Below are 19,519 nucleotides of genomic sequence, written 5' to 3' on the forward strand. Positions count from 1 at the left end.
CTTAGTTTCTGCTGATTTCTGATCTAAATAAATCAAATTGTAGAGTTGAATCCATCTGTTTTATTTGACCACCTCAACAGAAAATGACTTTAAAATTTCATTTCAAGTTGATATAACTTATCTGCAGAGTTTCTAGTTTGGTAATTGAACAAGCGATATGTGTGATAAGATTAATCTTTATCGACCACAGCTCCACCAGCTCTATTCTAGACAGAAGCAGTCACCCTTTAGAGTAGCACAGCCTTAGCCAGACCCAGAAATTATTAGCTGGCTAGTAAGATGCCACTTATGTCTTTCCTTTTCAGGGGAAAAAAAGTCACTCAAAATTTATAGCAGAAAACAATTTTGCGGTCGTCCCAATGAGATACAAAGTAGATGTCTTCAAGAAACATAAGAGCAGAGCTGACGGATGCCTCCGTGGTGCAGACAACTTTGATCCATATTTCAAAGACTGAATTGAGAGTGGATCTGTGCTTCCAAACTTAGCTTGTGCTTCTTTCATAAAGGAGATATCCAAACATTGTATTTGGATTTGTTTTCTTAGAAACAATATAAAACCCATACTCATTGTTTCTTTTAAGCTCTTTTCTCTTATTGTCTGTGCTTGGGAATGTCTGTTCTCAAATTTGACTCCTAGCAGATATTTTCCTAAATGAATTCAGGTTCATTGCATTCTAGTTTTGGTATTCCAGTCTCAAGCTGAAAAACTCGAGCTTTCTGAGCCTATCTTTCTAGCAGAGGTGTTCCAGCCCTCTGAATATCTTCCTGTCCTCTTTAGAAGTAAATGAGATACTTGAAGTATCTCATTTACTTCTAAAGCATTGCTTGAGATTTGAAGAAGACTGGAGATTCACCTAAGCTCAAGTACAACTGGTTGAGTACATGCAAAGCACCAAGAGTCAGTCTTAAAAGGATCCAGAATAAATCACTGCACCACTACTATTGGAGAATGTGTTCAGTCTCAGCATTTCCAGAACATGTAGACAGCATTCTGACACCAAGAGAGATTACAAACTTGTGTCTGGTCTTCAGCAGAAAATGGGAAATTATCAGGAAACATTTATTGGGAAATTTAGTTTGGTTTTCAAAATACTTGCCATTACAACAATGTGCTGTGTTGTGCGGGAAAAAACATCCAAAAGGAAAAAATCTTCCCAGATCATTAATGAGTGTAATAACAGCAAAAATAATGATGTACTGACTCTAGTAATTAGAAAAATCACCAAACATAATAAAATGGACTATCATCAAAGGACTCTTATATTAGAAAAATATGCAGATTACAAAGGGAGACTGTTAATGATATATAGAAATTGCATAATAATGTAATGCTGAACAATCAGTCATCTGAAATTCTGTTTTAGACACATAAGCATTTCCCTTATTTACACAATGGTTGTCCTCTTATTCCTTTCCACAATATTTACATTCTTATGGACTTTGTATAGTTAGTGACATAACCAGAACTCAAAAGGGCCTTTCAAACACAGAATTCAGCTTACCCAAGTAGTCCCTTAAAGTGCCAATTAAAGCTGTGATATGACAGCAGCAGCATTTACAATCCTGAGAGTCAAGATAATAACCTGGTGTACACAGCAAATGACAGAAAAACTCTTCCTGGTTCCATTAGAGTGCAGTGCTGAATTTTTAAGATGCACTTTATCCATCAGGCTCTGATGGAAAAATAATAATAGCAGGTGGGAGAGAAGACAGATGATCTTCTGGTCATTCAGCTCTTCCCATTTGCTCTCTACCTTGCAAAAATTTTTATGACACTTTTGAATCAAATTAACCATTTAAGGAGATCTGATCTTAGTTTGTCACTGGCAGGTATTTTTCCTTACATATAGATAATCTCTTCCACCTAAGCTACAATGGGCTCACATTTTTCACAAAACATGTTTAAATCTTTATTTTGGTAAAGGATACTTGCTTTTTCCTCTTTTTTTTTTAACTTTTTTTAAATAAATGTTTTAACTAATTAAGTCTGGAATCTGATCACCTTCAGGGTCATCTTATGAAGATCTTTTTTCAGATATGGGCTCTGAGTTCTGGCCAGATAATGGTCAGATGAATCCCATCTCACTCCATCATGCTTAAAGCTGGGCAGATAATTTGAGGTGTTGGTCTATGTCCAACAGAGAGACTGAGGTACCTGCAGTGGAGTCACATCACTAAGAAATTATTGTACCTACTTTGGGGCAGAAACTATGTTCTCCAGAGATTCTTTTCTCTCTCCGTGGCCAATAGTAGAACAACTTAAAGCAGGTAGGTACATAACTTTTCAGAAGCTGAAGTGTTAGATACAAAGAATCATCAGTTATTGAGGGCTTAAGATGTCTGTGCATGTCTTTTCTGCTGAAGTCAACACAGCACCTTTCATTAGTAATAAATTTTTTCAAAGGAAGGTCCAGGAGTGCCTGGTTCACCCTAGGAGACTGAATGGGGGCTCAGGTAACCTCTTCCAGACCTTCCCAGTCTGTATCTCTATAATATTGTATGGAATAAGGATCAATTACCATGTCAGAGTCCTCTAAAATCCATCTCTAAAAGTGTCTCTTTCTCTCCAACAGCAAAAAAGTGAGCTCAGTGACAAACATCACCATCAAATATGTTTATATTTAATCTACCAAATCCCACCATTACAGTTCAAATAGAAAGCACATCTTGTGCAATTTAGTCTCAAATATTTACAGTTTTGATCTTGCAGCTGGGTATCTCCTACTTTCTAGCCCAGGACAAAGATTTACAAAGGCATTGCAATGCATACAATATTTATACAAGGTAAAGTCTCTCTGATATCTGTTATTGAGTGATAATGTGAGAGGTTGAAGAGCAACCTCACAGTTTATATTTCAGTGCAATTTCTGGTTGTCTAGAGACCAGATGTTTAAGCAAGAAGATGATTAGCACTGAGTAGGTGGAAGGTTTGAGGACAGGATGATAATGTAGAACTGAAGATTACACACTCTCCAGAACCTTATGTGACTATAAATGAGTTGGCTTCTTCAAGCTGCACCAGGAGAGAAATTCCATGTATGCCCTCTGTCAAAATGAAGATTTCTAAGAGTGAAAATAGTTCTGGTCTGGCTTTGACAGACAGTATTTAATTACTAGTGGAATGAAAGCAATTTTATTTGAATTTTAAGGTAGAATGAATTTAAAAATCTATTGAAGATCAAGTTCTAACATATTGTTACAATGAAGTTGAATGGATAAATGAGTGCAATACATGAAAGTCATAGCAATTCATAGAATTAGTGTTTGGAGAAGGCAAAGATTTCTTCCTGTGTGTATGGAAAAGGAATTATCACCCTGACCCATTCACCAAAATGCCAGATCAGGGATTAATACAGTAAACTACATCCCTCTCTGTCCATCACAACATTATGCTAAATAGACCTCTTGAAAAGCAGCAGGGATGAAATAGATCAGTCTCATCAGAAAAGGGGTGACCACAGTTTCAGGTGCATGGTGCCTCTTGGGTTACAAACTCCAGTCATTTCTGGAAAGAGCACTTCAGCATCGTTCAAGAAGAAATATAACCCTTATTTCACCTCATTTCTACATCTGATGGCATATCATATTTACACTACGTGCTGGCAACCTGACATATATTTTTCTAATAAGCTCAAAACCAAATGCAGTGGTAAAATTCCAGCATCAATAAGTTCTAATTTTAATGTCACCAAAGTTTTTCCCAATATCTGAACTTTGGACATTTTTTCCTTACTCTGGACAGTTTTTACCCAGTTTTAAATGTTGTAGAATGAATTCTACTTAGGACTGACTGGCTCAAGCCCTCAGACTGTGTCCCCTTGCCACATCAGCAGCAATATTATTGCACAATAGCAAAATGATATGATGAGTTTTCATAGTGACTGATTTATGAGACAATAGTTTATTATCCTTCAGAGATAAGAAAGAAATTAACGGGATCTAAACTTTCTTCTTACTTATGTTCTACACTTCATTTATCAGAGTGGGCCAATTGACATCAGACACTCACGCACACAAAGTGTATGAACACTATCACTAGCACAGGGGGTCAAAAACTAAATGAAAGCCCTTAGACAAACAGTTATATATATTCAAGTGGGTGGTTAGGAAGTCACAGCTTGTCAGCTGAGCTCTGGTATTTGGCTTGTGCGTGTCCTTATTGTGCAAGAGCACAACTCCACTTTGACACGAGCGGTGGAGGAGAGATTTAAGCACGAGCATCTCCCAGGGCAGCTATGTACACCAAGAGCAGGAACATGCACAGTGATGACAGCTCAACAGCAAGCAGCATCTCAGTAAAGGTCAGCAGAGATGTGCTGCCAAACCCTCTAAACCATCCTTCCTCAAATCCACTTTCCAAAGGTCACTACTGCAAGTGATGGGAGGACTTGTGCACGGGATGAGGAGTGTGTTTCTATTTTAGTTCAAGGATCTGCACAAATCTTGCTGTAGGCTTTGGGAAAGGACCTGTAGATCCCTTGAAAAATATATCTTTATTTTATCTCAGCACTCCCTCTTTCAAGAAAGAGCAACACTCAAAAGATTTGCACAGCTGAAGTGATTACTGAAATTCCTCTGAAGCTTTACTCAAACAGAGTGAAGCCTTGACTAGCAGGAAAAATTTCAAAAGATTATATAAAAAACTTTTTCTTTACAAATGACTTCTTGTTGAGTCTCTGCTGACCCAAACTTGAGAAATGCCATGCAAACTAATGTATTTCAGTGTTGAACATGTTATAGAAATGTGTCAGCTTGTCTGGGCCTTCTTCATCTATGGAGGCAAAACCAGTTTTTCAGAAACAAAAGGAAGATATAAGTTTTATTTAACAAGTGATTGTGGAGAGGAAGGACAACAGTGTTACTCAGTGCTTTGCTGATACAAGAGGTGTGCATGCTGAAAGAGAGGCTCTTTGTGCCTTTCTACGAAAGGCCTGGAAGGACATAAAACAATAAACAAACCTGACAGCACTCATGTCTAAGAGTGTGCTAAATAAACCTGAGTTGTGTGAATTACAATAGCTCATTTTATAGAAACACAGAGGTGCATTTAGAGAGAGGAAACAAAAAAATAATTCTTGGCACCATCAGGGAGTACACAGCGGTCTGTGATAGGATCAATCTCATAACACATCTCTTTAAAAAAAAAAGGACAAAGACTTTTTCAAAGGAGATTTGAAAAGAGAGGCTGGTCCAAAATACTCATAGATCCTGGGAAGGATCCAGTACATAAAACTGGACTTCTCAGTTCTGGTGTGTCCATCATGAGAAGGATGTGGACCTGTTGGAGTGAGTTCAGAGAAGGACATGAAGATGATTAGAGGGCTGGAGCACCTCTGCTATAGAGATAGGCTGAGAGAGTTGAAATTGTTCAAAAGGCTCCAGGGAGACCCTGGAGCCACTTTGAATAGCTAATGAAGCTTCAAGACAGCTGGAGTGGGGTTTTTGACAGGGACACGGAGTGATAGGACAAGGGGCATCAGCTTCAGAATGGCAGAGGAAAGGTTTAGATTAGATATTAGGAAGGAATTCTTTCCTATGAGGATGGTGAGGCCCTGGCATGTGTCCCTCAGAAAAGCTGTGTCTTTCATTCCTGAAAGTGTTTAAGGCCAGGTTGGATGGGGCTTTGAGCAACCTGGTCTACTAGGTGTCATGCCTACCAAAGGCAAGGGGCTTGAACTAGATCATCTTTTGTGCCCCTTCCAACCCAAACTGTTGTGTGATTCTGATTCTATGATTATGTACTGCAGGAACTGAAATGTGGGAATTATTATTATCAATAATTTTAAGCACCAGAAAAAATAATTTTGTTCACCTCTGAACTTATCCCAAATTTTGGCAGAATTTTCCAAAAAGCTTCAGGGAGAAGGTTTAGGGCAGGCAAGGAATGTAATGTAGTCCAAACCCAAACCGACACTCCTTCAGCTTAAGACCATTTCCCCTTGTGAAAAGTCTCTCTCCAGCCGTCTTGAAAGTCCCTTTCAGGTACTGGAAGATACTCTAGGGTCTCGTACAGCTAACTGCGCTGTCCTAGAGTGGGACTGGAAACCCCGGCTTTGGCAGGCGCTCCTGGTGTCACTGGTGCCTCTGTTGCTGTTATGTTGAGGAGCTGCAGCACAGCCCCAGCAAATGCATCAGGACCGAAAGCTGCTGCTGGCTTTTACCTTCCCCCGGCGCTGCTCGGTGTAACCACCAGATGGGGCGAGGCACCCGCCTCGCAAACTCTGAGCGCCTGATGTTCCCTTACGGACCCGAGGGCAGCCCCCAAAGCGAGCCCATCGCGCCCTGCTCCCGCAGAAAGCAGCCGGGCAGGACGCGGCGTGACCTTCACTCTCCCAGTGCAGCCTGTAACCCGCTCCACCAGCTCCGGGGCATGTGCCTTCCTTCCCATCTCAATGTACATAACATTGTTTACTCCTGTCAGATGCCGGCTCCAAAATTGAAAATGTCCAGCCAGTGCTCTCACAGGAAAGCTGTTGCATGCTTTTTTCCCCTTCATGCAGGCTGTAAACCGCTCCAGAATCAGTGAGGCCATGCGCTTTCCTTCTCGCTTAAATGTGCAATCCTGATTTTTTAATAGCCTGCAACTTGTAGGCTATAGCTTGAAAATTGTAAAGTTCATGGGTTGCTCCCACACAAAAGTGCCAGGAGAGAAAATTCTTGCTGGCTTTCATTCTCCTATTGCAGCCTGTAAACTGCTAGAATTATTGGTAGACTGCACTCCCAGCACAGGCTAAGATCCCAGGTGAACTCACCCAGTACCATGAATCATCTGAAACTGAAAAAAAATGTGATTGTACACTTAAATTAGGAGGGCACGTGCATAGCTCCAGAGTTGGTGCTGCAGTTTGTAGGATACACAGGGAAAGAGCAGGCTACAGCAGGAAGGTAAAGGCCAGCAACACCTTTCTGATTTGTCACCTATTGTTTTGGAGTCCTCACCAGGTATTTTTAGTATCTGAGCTTATTTGGTGTTGAGATGCATTTAGCTGGTTAGACAAGTTCATATTCCCATCTGGATGCACTGTTGAAAGGCTACATGGTGATGGGTAGGGCCAGGAACAGCTTTTGTGTTGGAGCAGTCACCAGGCATTTTCAGTTTTGGAGCTCTATCTCTGTTGAAGTCAGAGTGTGATTGTGCACTTAGTTGGCCAGGCAAGCATGGAGCCTTTAGTATTGTGCTGCTGCTGAAAAGCTACAGGAGAAAAAGCAAAAGCCAGTAAGACCTTTCAGGCACCTTTCTGTGGGAGCACTCCCTGTGTGTTCTCAATTTTGGATCTGTATTTGGGGACAGTTGCAGAGAGTCAGGGTGCATTTAGGTTCTTCATCTTGACTTTGTAGCCTTTCAACAGGCCCAAGTGATAGTGATGATTAGGGGTTAAAGACAGAGCTCTGGTTTGGCTGGGACTAGAAAATGGGCTGTCAATAGCAATAGGCTCAGGGCTGACCAAGTCTTTTGTGTAAGCCTCAGCTGGCAGCTGGCCTTTTTCTTGCCTGTGGTCACCTCGGTGGGTAGGTGTTAGAGCAGAGAGAGAACTCTGGTTTTGTGGCTTTGGGTGGGAATGCCAAGGAAAACTGAGGTCTAACAGCAGCTTTTGGCCTTGTCAATTCTTTGTGCATTTAGTTTATCTTTGCTTGTCTGTGCATTTTCACCACACCCATGGCCACCACTCCCGATTCCTGACAGCCCCAGGATGGCTGGGGACATTTCAAGAGCTGTGCATGATTGCTCATTAATTACTAGGTAGTCATCCAGAGACTATAATCCCAAACTGATACTATTCCTGCACACCTTGTTAGTGTGGTTCACTAGGCCTGGAGAAGACCTGACTGCAGAATCATCTCCAAACCAGCTCTGCTTTGGTCTGTGGTTGGAGGACCTCATTCCCACCTGTTCAAGCAAGTCCTGAGCTATGCAGCTGGACTTGTTCTTGTGTTCACTCAGGATTAGCTATTTTTATTAGGTCTTATGGAGCCTGGGCTAGGGTCAAAAGGCTGCAACACAACAGTGTGATCCAGGATTTTAATAAGTATGCATCTGGCATTAACAGGAGCGTGTAGAAAAACCCTCCTTGTACTGCAGCACCAGTACCCAGAAGAATTGATTGCAGACTGGAAGGTGACATAGGCCATTTCTTGGTATATTCAATTTTTCCTGAAGCATCGGGGTCTCAAAGCATTTGCTTTTAGCATTGATTGAACTGTATACACTACTTTGAGAGAGAGATCATTTTCAGATTCAGGCACACAGAAAATCAGAGCAATTACTAATTTAAGTGAAGGGAATGGGTCTTGATTATACAATTAAAGGCACTTTAACTATAAGTAAGGATGTATTAAAAAAACATGCAGGTTTGGGCCACACCTAGACTTATTGTCTTATTCCACTTGTTGCTGCAAAGGTTTGACGTGATTCTTGGCTATGAAAATGTAAAACTCTATGCTGCCTCCAGAGACATGGTCTTCAGTGTAAGGGCTCCCCATGCTCAGTCATGCAGTCACATGTGAGGATCTCTAGGAGTACTGAATACAAATTATATATCAAAGCATTCCTTTGTTAATTTATGATTTTTTTTTTTTTGCCATGTGGCCGTATTTTTAGGAACTCATCAGCTAGCAGCGCTTAAAAATTTCTAAGATTTACTTGGGTAAATAGAGAGAGACTGGGACACTGGTGCTTCTGCTCTTTTTCCTTTCCTCCTAGGAGAAGGCTGGAATAATGAGTTTACACAGAAATCTGCAAATAATGTAACATGTTTTCAGGCTCTGATCATGTCTTCAGCATCCCTTCTACTGAAATGTCTTCCCTAATCAGAGAGAAGACAGAGCCCTCTTCTTGTGCTTGACTCCTTAAATGTTTTTTAAAGGACATAGTGCAGAAGAGTGTTAGGGAGAGCAGAATTTGTCAGCCAACAGAGGTGAAATTCCTGGTGCAACTAGTGGTGAGGTTGAGGTTGCTATTCCTAGTAGGGACATGCACACACACACCACAGATACACACAAATGCATGGCCACCACACAGATCTTCTATACAGACACACACATCACTCCCATGATCCCAAATGGCATCAGCAGCTGTCAGGGCTTTGTAGCACCAAAAGTGATTCTCCTAGAAGATGCAAGATCCTCAGAGGAATGACCTGCAGGGTGATCTTACTGGTTGGAAAAAATGAGATGGACACACAAAGTGATTTGGTCTGCGGAGTCTGTGGTCCCTGATCACTGTAAGAACAACTGGCTCTTCAGAAAAATGAGGAGGGATACAAAAGACTTATTTGTGCTGCCTGAAGAGTCACTCTTAAAGCCTTCTCCAGCATTCTTTTGCATGCAGATTAGTTAAGTGCTGCCCTTGCAGAATTACAGCAGACAGCACAGCAGGTGCATGTGACTTGAAGCTGCACGTGGCAGTTGTTTCACATCACCAGAAGAAAGCCTATGAGCTTTCATTAGGTTGAATAACATCCCTGAAAAGTGTTTTTTACTAAATGGAAATCTTGGAGTTGCAAGGCCTGTCTTGGAGCCATTACTTATACATTCTATAAAAGACTGGAAAAATGAGGTCTTACATACAAAGAGGGATCACCTCACTTTACACAAGATCTCTTCTGTCTTTGACCTACCAATTCTCCTCAACAACTGGCAGCACATAAGACCATGTTAGCTAGTTCTCAGGTTATCCATTAAATGATCTGGTCTTTGCAGAGTTTACAGTTTGAAGTTACATGATCAAGATGCCTGGTTACCTGCATGGTGTAGTGCCCTTGCCTTTTTGTTTCTTTGGACATTGCATCTGGGGAACGGTTGCCCACAGGTTCTTGTTCCAACTCAATTCTAGCTGATGCTCTAGAGTGAGCAGATCTTTCCTGGCTCATGGAGCAGCTACAGCCTCAGCCTGAGCAGACCTTGTGAAATGTCTATTGGCAAGGATCATAGGATCATTAAGGCTGGAAAGCACTTCTGATATCATCTAGTCCAACCTCTGACTGGCTGCTTCCTTGTCAACTAGGACATGGCATAAAGTGCCAAGCCAAGTTGTTTCTGGAACAGCTCCAGGGGTGGTGATTCCACCACTTTCCTGAGCAGTTCATTCCAATGTTTAACAGCCCTTTCCACAAAGAAATTCCTCCTGATGTCCAGCCTGAATCTCCCCTGGCACAACTTAGGGCCTTTTCCTCTCATCCCGTTGCTGGTTGCCTGGGAGAAGAGATGAACCCCCACCTGGCCACAGCCTTCTCTCAGGCAGCTGTAGAGAGTGAGGAGGTCTCCTGTGAGCCTCATTTGCTCCAGGCTAAACAACTGCAGCTCTCAGCCACTCCTTAGAGGAGCGTAGACCCTGTAGACCCTTCACCAGCTCCATTGCCCTTCTCTGGGCACACTTCAGCGCCTCAATGTCCTCCCTGAACTGAGGGGCCCAGAACTTGATCGACTCAAAGAGGTAAAAGCAGCAATGTTTTTGGGCTATCATTCTCAGTTTCCTAAGATTGCAAACTCCTGATTTGACTGGCAGAGTGTGGATGTTTCTGAAAGGGTAAAACTAGAAGAGGATTCCATTAAATGGGAGGGGTTTGAGTGGACTAGTGTGGGGGCTCGTGTATTGCTCTCTTTAAAACACAAAAAGATGTAAAACCCAGATGAGGTCCTTTAACTACAAGGTGTGGGAGATTATTCAGAGCCTCAATCTGGAGTGAACTGATTCATTTTCTTTGAATCAGAACACAAAATTTGAGATAATGACATTTCAAAAAAGAAGCTCTCAAATAGGCTTCTTTATTTTAACTCCATTACTCTCTGAGTGCTTTAAAGCCTGGTGAGTCAGTCTGCCCATGTTGACCTAACACGCAGAACAATATGAAAAAGGGAGCAAGGAAAACAGTGAAGACAGGAAAACTTTTCTACTGAAGTAAAAATTACTTTTACTCCTTAAAAGGCTCACTGTCACACATTTTCATCCTTTGTGATCAAATAAAATGCATGTTCATGGTTCCTTATGACAAAAGTCTGTAACAACCAAATCTTAGAGTTGAATATGTCACTTTTTTAAGATTTTGAGCTAATTTGGAATGTCAGCAACATAATTACTGAGTAAAAATTGCCTTCTTCATATATTGTTGGGTATTTTGTTTTATGATGAATAAATTTTTTTATTTCAAGTTGTTAATTTAAAAACAGCAATATTCATTAATAATTAGATTAACTAAACCAGAAAGTAACAATAGTGACTGTTTGCACTGTTCCTGCACTCTGCTTGACCTCATCTATTCTTCCATTTCATGGCCCCATGGATTCTCTGGCAGGCTTCCTATTTCTGTTGTTTCTGAAGAAAGACTGATGACTGGTTTTGATTGTCTTTGCTGGTCTTTTTTAAACTTTCTTTTTCTTAGCCTGCCCTGCTATGCTTACACTATCCTATTTTCATCATTTAGACGCAGCAAGCATTTTTCAAGGATGTCTGTATACATTACATTACTTCATAGGTAAAGAAAAATGGTAGGTATTTCAAGTATTGGTATTTCATGACATATGGGGCTGTAATACTTAATTTTTCAGAAGCAGAACTAAAACATATTCAATAGATATGGTGTTGAAAGCTAAGCAGTTTATTTACTAACAGTCCATCTGTAAAAAAGACCTTTCAGGTACTCAATAGTTTATGGTTTGCTCTTCTCAATAGAACAGTGTTACAATTACCTGATCCTTACTACTACAGAAAATCAGTAGTATCAGAAAAATGTTCCATCCATTCAACACGAAATTATACAGAATACTCTACCAACCACACCGTGGCCTCTTGCCAACAAACATTCTGAGAAATACTTTCACTTGCAAACCTAAAAGCTTGCAGAAAAGGATGTGCCTTGAAAAAATAGAAGGCTGTATGGGAAAATTTATCCAAAGTATGTAAACTTTAGGACATGCACAACACTTTTCAGAGATATATTGGCTTTTTAAAACAAGATGTTTCATCACAGAGCATTTGATGAATGTGTTGTGGGAAATCATATATCAGATTATAATTTCCTGAGAAAATCACAGTCTAGTAAGTAGCATGGGACTGTTGTGAGAGTGTTTGCCTAAGTCAAATGGAAGTTGGGGCTCTGATCCCATATCCACCTCTTTCAGGTAAAGAAATCAGACAATAAAACAGGTATTGTAATGTGTGAGGTGTGGTGGATTGTCTGTACGTCATCTCAGGTGAAGTAATGACTTAGAAAGTACTTACAGTCCTTGCTGTGCAGTGTTATGCAAATATAAAGTGAAGCCATAGAGCAGAAATAAGTAATTATATATTACTCAGTCTTCTGGAAAATCCAAGGCCTCACTGCTAAAAGCTGCTCATATTTCTCATTAACTTCCTGCTGATTCTCTGACAAAAAAGAAAACAGGCATGACTTAGATCCCTATTGACCAAGAATTTGAATCTCTCAGCTCCACATTCAGACTATGCAGCATCCTGCATGCCAGGTGGATATTTTCTTTAATTTCTAATTTGTGACTTTATTTTCTAATTTGTGACTGTATCTAGTGCCTAGATTCTGCACATACAGATAGGGTGGGTGTTTTGGGACAGTGTAGGGGTATTTGACATGGCCTACAGAAGCTAATTGGGGTATTGTGTGTGACTAGTCACAGCCTCACAGAATGCTCTGTTAGAGCAGTGTACATGCTAAACATTGAAATACTCACAGAAAATGAGTGGATTCAGCTTTGGATTAAAAAAGTCACATTGCTCTGGCGTGTATGTGTGCCCAGCTGGAAAGAGAAAAGAAGGCAAGTGCATTTAGTCTGAAAAAATGGATTGGCAAATTCAACTTTATTTGAAAGAAAATGAAATTGTGAAAAACACATTTTCAATGCAACTGAAATCATCACTTTGACTCATCTAGAGAAAGAACGAAACGGGGGGAAATGTGTGTATATAAAATTGCTTAATAACAGAGAGCTAATGCAGTAATTTTCTGAAGTCTGGATGGAGTGAGTTGAAGACATGCTGATTTTCTGCTGCCCAAAAGGCATGTGACATGACTCTGAAAGAAAAGCATACATTTGTATTTGCATTTCTTTGGTCCTGAAGTTGACACTGTTCCTCATTTAATCAAATTTCTAGCCAAACTATGATATCCAGTTACATCTTTCCTTATGCCAATACAAAGCAGGTCCACAGACTGGTTTAAGATTTCTGGTATCAAGGATCTTTCTGTGTGTCTTATAACTGCTGCTTAGTGTGAGCTTCATTATCTCTCTATATTAAATCCTGATCTCTGTGCTTCTAGATTAATCCTCTCTGGCTCCTAGTTTCTTAATCATACAACTGAAAATTTCTTCTTTTTCCCTTCCTATCAAAGACACCTGGATTAGTTTCCTCCTTGCACCGTGATCTTAAGAATTATGCCTGTCTTGGTACTGATGTGCTCTTATCACAACATTGCTACAATACAAAGAGGTCCTCTGGAATCAGCAATTTCAATAAAGTAATGAATTCAATAGCTTGTTTCCAGAGAAACATGTGCTTTTCAATTGTCCTGAACATAGATTCTTCCAGAGTTTCTATTTTTCGAACTCTTTTCCATGTTTGGTTGTTAACAAAAAAGCCCTCTTACCATCCTGCTAAAGGCACACTGCACTTAAATAAAGAGTGAGCTTCTGAAGCAATTTACACCAGGATCCTGGGGTTGTTTGCTATTTCCTCCTCCCTCCTCAATTCTTTTTGCCTGTTACTTAGCACCTGTTTAAAGTAAGAGATGGGGTCTGAGGCACTTCAAAGCTGCAAATATCCATAACATAATGTTAACTGTCTTCTGACATCATTTCAACTGATGCAAGCAGCTTCTTTCAGCAACGTGACTGCCCTCTTTGCACGCCACACACCTGCCACTCAGCATTGTCGCTGTGAGGCCACATCATTCTCGGAAGCTTTGTGTCATATTTCTCACTAGTAACAGAGTGGGAATAGCTCCCATCGCTCCAGAAACATCTGGGCAGTTCCCTTTGTGTCCCAACTTGGTCATCAAAATGGTTTTAGGAATGATGAGTAAGTAACCTGGTTAGGCACAGGTAGTTTTAAACATCAGCTATGCTGATGGGAAGAACAATTTAATTTCTTATTAAATTTATTATTTAATAATAAATAACTGTGACTGAATCATTAGCTAGAGGGTTGAAAGGATATATTTTACCATTAAAGCTGAAATTGGTAGAATCAGGCCTTTAACAGGCACACATCAATTTCTACACCACTTTACTATAGCAGTCCTCATTTCCTCCTCATATTCTTTACCTGAAATAATTTCATGCCCTCTCTGCATTTCTCAACACCTTTTTCAGTGCCCCCAGCTCTTTTCAGTGTTCCTAATTACTCCTGGAGTATACTCAGCTTCCTCTTCCCATTCATTATCTGCTTGGTTAAGAAAACAAAGTAGAAAGGAAATGTCCTGTTACTTCCCCGGGGCTGCAGTTAGAGACTGTTGTGGTTTGGCCTACCTTATTTTGTTTCAGATTGGCTCTTTTTTCCATTTCCTGTGTAAGGGTATGAATCCAATCCCCAATTACTAAAGATTATTTTGTTTCCTTGGTAGTATTATCAAGAGTTTAGCCAACATGTCAGGGAAATTGGTTCTGCCCCTCTGTTCAGTGGTCGGGAGACCACAATGAAGTTCTGCAGCCAATACAAGAAAGGCACTGACAGACTGAAGGAGTCCAGTGGAAGGTCACTGGGATGCTCAGGGACTGGGACAAGCCTACAGAAGGAAACAGTTGAATTTAATTCAGCCTGGAGAAACAAAGGTTATGTGGGGACATAATTTCAGTCTTCCACAATGTAAAGTGGGATTATAGAGAAGAAAGAGTCAGATTCCTCCTGGAGGTGCACAGTGAAAGGGCAAGAAAAAATGGACACAGGATATAATTTGGGAAATTCTGATTTAAGGAAAAGAAGTGTTCACAGTATGGATGGTTAAGCATGGGAGCAGATGTCCAGAGATGGGAGCAGATGTCCGGAGATGATGTGGACTCTCCATTCCTCCAAATACTCAAAATATGACCTCTTTGAAGCTAGCCATGCTTAAAATGAGAGATTTGAGCTCATAATGTCAGGAAGTTCCTTTCTATCTAACTTATTTCGTGGTTCTATATATTAATTACTCTGAAAGATCTTCTCAGAGTTACTGAAATTCACCAACAGACTAACAAGTCATTTAATGGGGGGAGCAGGGATGAGGGGGAAAAAGTAGACTGACAGACAGATGAGTGAACAAATGCAGTAATGCTATCAGATTCCTTTCCCTAGAAATATACTTGTCCTGACCACTGGCAAAAATGGTAGACCATTAGCCAGCATTATTCCTTGCCAGCTGTTAGTGTCTACAGTAAGAAATCCAGATTATCATTAGGAGTTTGCTGTAGCGACATTCTGAATGCAGCTGTAGCTGTATTGGTGTATTTTTACCCATCCTGGCTCCCATGCAGACATGATTATTTCTGTTGTATGATGTATCTACAGGGCACCATTGCAGAATAAGGAAATACTTAAGTACTGGCAAATACTAACAAGTTGAAGCATTAAGGAATCTTCAGCCAATGACATGATAATCAAAGAGGTGAGCTTCAATGAAACAATCATATAGGCAGGAACCGGTTTGGCTTGCAATACCTTGCAATACGGAGGTATGTGAAATATGAGAGCTTCCAAAGCAATTGTTTGGGAGTTCAAGGAGTGTGAGAACAGACAGTAGTGAGGAAATGGAACATATGCAAATTTTATGTTAATATCTTTTGTTAGACTGTGATTGAAGCCGTGGAGGAGGAGCACCCTTTCAGGCCCATTTAAAAACCAGGGACAGGCTGTCAGCTTGAGATCAGTCTCTCTTCACACACAGACATGTGGTCAAGGATTCTTCTCTGTATTCTGTCCTTGAACTGGTTTCCCGTAGTGTCTTCTGAAACGTAAGTGGTCACACATTCTGTGTCTATATGATAACATATTTTATTGTATTTTCCACTAGCTTATTTCTTCTGGGACACTGCTATATGATAAACAGGACATTTGAGACATAGATCCTTAAATGTGTTGACTTGGAAGTAGATGACATTGAAGGATGGTTTGGAATGGTGCTCTCCATCATGAAACTGCTGTGAAAATCTAGTGTGAATGACAGAAACCTGGAACTTGAGTAGCTGAAGTGTGATGTGTGTGGGTAAAGTGGCAAGGAGACTCAGGACTAGACTAACAAGTAATACTAATAATTAGGATTGATATACATCAGCAGCACCGAGAGAGCACGGTGTATGGGGAGGTGCCAGAGGCCAGGCAGTGGCTGGGACTGAAACCATGCTGAACAGCAAACCCAGTACAATAATATTCATATTAGCACTGTCAGTGTCCATGGCTTTATACAAACAGAAGATTTCAGCACAGTATTCAAAAATATACCAACGTTATAGCTTAAACCTTTTTCTCAAAAATTCTAAAGGAAAACAGTAAGAAAGACAGCTTAGCTTCCTCCACTGTTTATGAGGAAGCTAATACATTAATACACTGTTAATATTAATACTTTTAATTTTGGGCTTTGAATTTCATGCAGCCTGAACTAGGCAAGTAAAAATAAAAATAAAGGCAATATGACCTGGCAGAGCTGTGGGAGCAAAAAAGGGAAAGGATCAGATTAGAAAGAAAAATTGTGTGATTCATGTTGTGCTACAAAACCAGCTTGTGAATTCTGTCATAGGTTATTTGGAAAGAGTAGTTTGGGCAGCAAACTGCTGGACAGCAACAGAGTTTTAGACAAACAGAGCAAATATGAAGGAATGTTTTTCAGAGGGGTATTCCAGGGAAGGAAGGCTGCTCTAATTATATAGAGAAAAAGTATAAATAAAAAAGTTCAATGGAAGAAAGAAACAAAGAAAACAAGACAGAGAGAAGCATGGAAACAGGAACATGGAAACAGAAGCATGGAAACAGAACTGAGCATGCAGATTAGATTGAGTGTTCCCTGGAATTTTCTGCTAAAATGGAAAAGCAAGATCACTTCTTGTGTATTAAGTGGATTGACTTATGTCAGTTCCTCTCCAAGAGATATCCAGAGAATAAGAAATTTAAAGATTGTTGCAACCCTTTACTAGTATTTTTGTCATTGGTCCCAAGAAGAAGCTAAATATCACTTCTCCATGGGGGAGGCTGCAGAGGTTTAAGTGCACACCTAGGTCATGGGAAGACAAATGCAGCCGTGCTTTAGCCACTTCAGTAATTGGAGCTGTGCTAATACCTGGAAAGGAGACGTGCAGTATCATGCTGGGTAAGGCACTGCACAGAATGATGCCAGTCCCTCAGCTCAGAAAGAATTGTGAGAGATTAAAAAGTTGACATTTGTACTTCCTTAGCATATTATTTAAAATCCATTGAAAGAAATTAAATCCTTCCATTGGTTTGGGCAAGCTTTGGATCATGTCTTCCTTCACACCTATGGCACTTGTGTGGTATTTTCCTCTGCTGTTTGCCCTGCCTTTCCTGCACGACTGAACTTGCTGTTGGTCTTACAGCCAGTATGTGCTGCTGGTCCCGTCGGTCGTGCGGAGCGACGCTCCACAGACGGCTTGTGTGCAGCTACACAGCCTCAGCGAGCCCGTGTCCCTGAGCGTTGTCCTGGAATATGGCACCATCCAGAGGACTCTCTTTGAGGAGCCCGTGACAGAGAATGACTTCTTCAAGTGTGGCGAGTTCAAGGTATTTTCTCTTTGGAAGCTACTGAAGAGGGTGTAGTAGCTGGAAATAATTCTGATTGCAACTCTCCTTGTCAGTGAGGGAAAGAAAACAAAGTGTTTAAAATAAGATAAACTGTTGGAAAAGCTGAAAAAAACAGGAAAAAAACCCCATGGATTGTAGAAGGGAGCTAGAGAAAGACTTCCAGTCTCCATTCCCAGAGTGAATAGAGCAAAGCTTTAGATAGTTATCACACTTGCTCTTTATGGACCTGTTGAAGTATCAAGCAAGATGATAGGTCCCATATAGATCCCAGTTGTTCCCTTTCCTGACCCTGCAAGATCTGGACACACAAGAAAAAATGTCCCAAGGTGAGGTCTTCCAGAATGCATCAGGAGAAAACACTTCAGAGTTAAAGGTGTGGCAACCTGCATGTAAGCAGGAAAATGCAGAGGACAGAACACAGCTTCAAATTTTATTACCTGATGACAGATTACAGGCCTTCCACAGCAGAAATTCCCAGAAATTATCTCACTGACAAAGGTGGGGCTTCTCATGACTTTCATAAGCTGTTTATGACTCAACTGACAGTATCCTACTCTAAAACCCTGGGCATCAGGGAACCTCAGCATGTCTTATTTACTACTTTTCCTCTGGGGTTTTGCTCCTCTCCAGGTTCCTCCTGCTACTTCTGATGCCCTGGCATTCATTTCCTTCTCAGCCAAAGGTGCCACAGTTGACTTAGCTGAGAGAAGATCAGTGGCAATTCAGAATGTGGATGGTGCTGTCTTCGTCCAGACGGACAAACCCCTCTACAAGCCAGGACAAACAGGTGGATGAAGGGATTGAGTCAGCTAGAACAGTGAGAAATTGAGGGAAAGGGTGGGTCAAGGATAACAGAAACTTACTCTTGTGGAATAAGAATTTCATTTTAGTTTGAAATATCAAAGTTAGTGAAAAACAGAACCAATTCACAACAGTGCAACAAAATAGTAGAATTTATGTGTTTGTACTTCGTTAAGGGTTCTGTCAGGTTTACTTGAGCAGAGTCACATAAAAATTATTTAATACATAAAAGTATTAAAAATACAGAAAATAATAGGTTACGTTTGGAGCTAATAAAGTTAATATAAAAATGAAGCAAGCACCTCAGTTCCAGTCACAACTCCTTCTCCTTACTGTTGATCTATTTCAAAGTGCTAATTCCATCACAATGCTTAAATGACACTACTAGCTGTGGTGGAGTTAGCTATCTCTTTAACATAATTATACTTTAGTCTGAGTGGGTAATAATTGAAGACATTTCAGCTGCCATTTATTTTAGTTTTCTTTTTTCACTGGCTAAGATAATCCTTTTATGTTCTCTGGGCACTCTTTAGTTTTCAAAAAAAGCCAGGTCAAAGCTGAGTATTGAAAATTATTTATCACTGCTAATAAAATAAATGATAGAGGCATCTGCATGTGACACTTGGAGATGTGACACTTGGAGATCTGACACTTGGTGCCAGGTTGATGGCTGGGCTAGACAGTCCTTGAGGTTTCTTTCAACCTTGATGATTCTGTAATCCTTTTTTGTCCTGTTTTTTTTTCAGTGATGTTTCGTGTGGTCACTTTGGACACCCAGTTCAGACCTGTTCAGGAGACGGTAAGTGTGAGTGATAGTCAAAACTTTTCAGGTACCCTCTTGAGACTCTCTCACTTCGATATCAAATAAGAAGGGCCTGGGATAGGCTTCCTGATGTTATTTATATTTTGTATTTTTTGTATTTTGTATATTTGCTGTAACTCCTTACCTTCGCACTCCGTCATTTTCCTGCCTTTGTAGAGGGC

At 40.6% G+C, this 19,519-nt stretch overlaps 1 protein-coding gene across 1 annotated transcript in view; it reads left to right on the forward strand.

Annotated features, from left to right (window-relative positions):
• Positions 1–15,863: 15,863 nt before the first annotated feature.
• Positions 15,864–19,519, forward strand: part of LOC129132251 (ovostatin-like) — a 29,112-nt gene continuing 25,456 nt past the window's right edge. Inside the window, exons 1-4 of the mRNA XM_054651293.2 lie at positions 15,864–15,936; positions 17,530–17,713; positions 18,365–18,521; positions 19,282–19,334. Of these exons, the coding sequence (XP_054507268.2) occupies positions 15,872–15,936; positions 17,530–17,713; positions 18,365–18,521; positions 19,282–19,334 (459 nt within the window). The 5' untranslated portion in view covers positions 15,864–15,871. The remainder of the gene's footprint in view (positions 15,937–17,529; positions 17,714–18,364; positions 18,522–19,281; positions 19,335–19,519) is intronic.

This window comes from Agelaius phoeniceus, chromosome 2 (assembly GCF_051311805.1).
Source record: "Agelaius phoeniceus isolate bAgePho1 chromosome 2, bAgePho1.hap1, whole genome shotgun sequence".
Taxonomy (NCBI): domain Eukaryota; kingdom Metazoa; phylum Chordata; class Aves; order Passeriformes; family Icteridae; genus Agelaius; species Agelaius phoeniceus.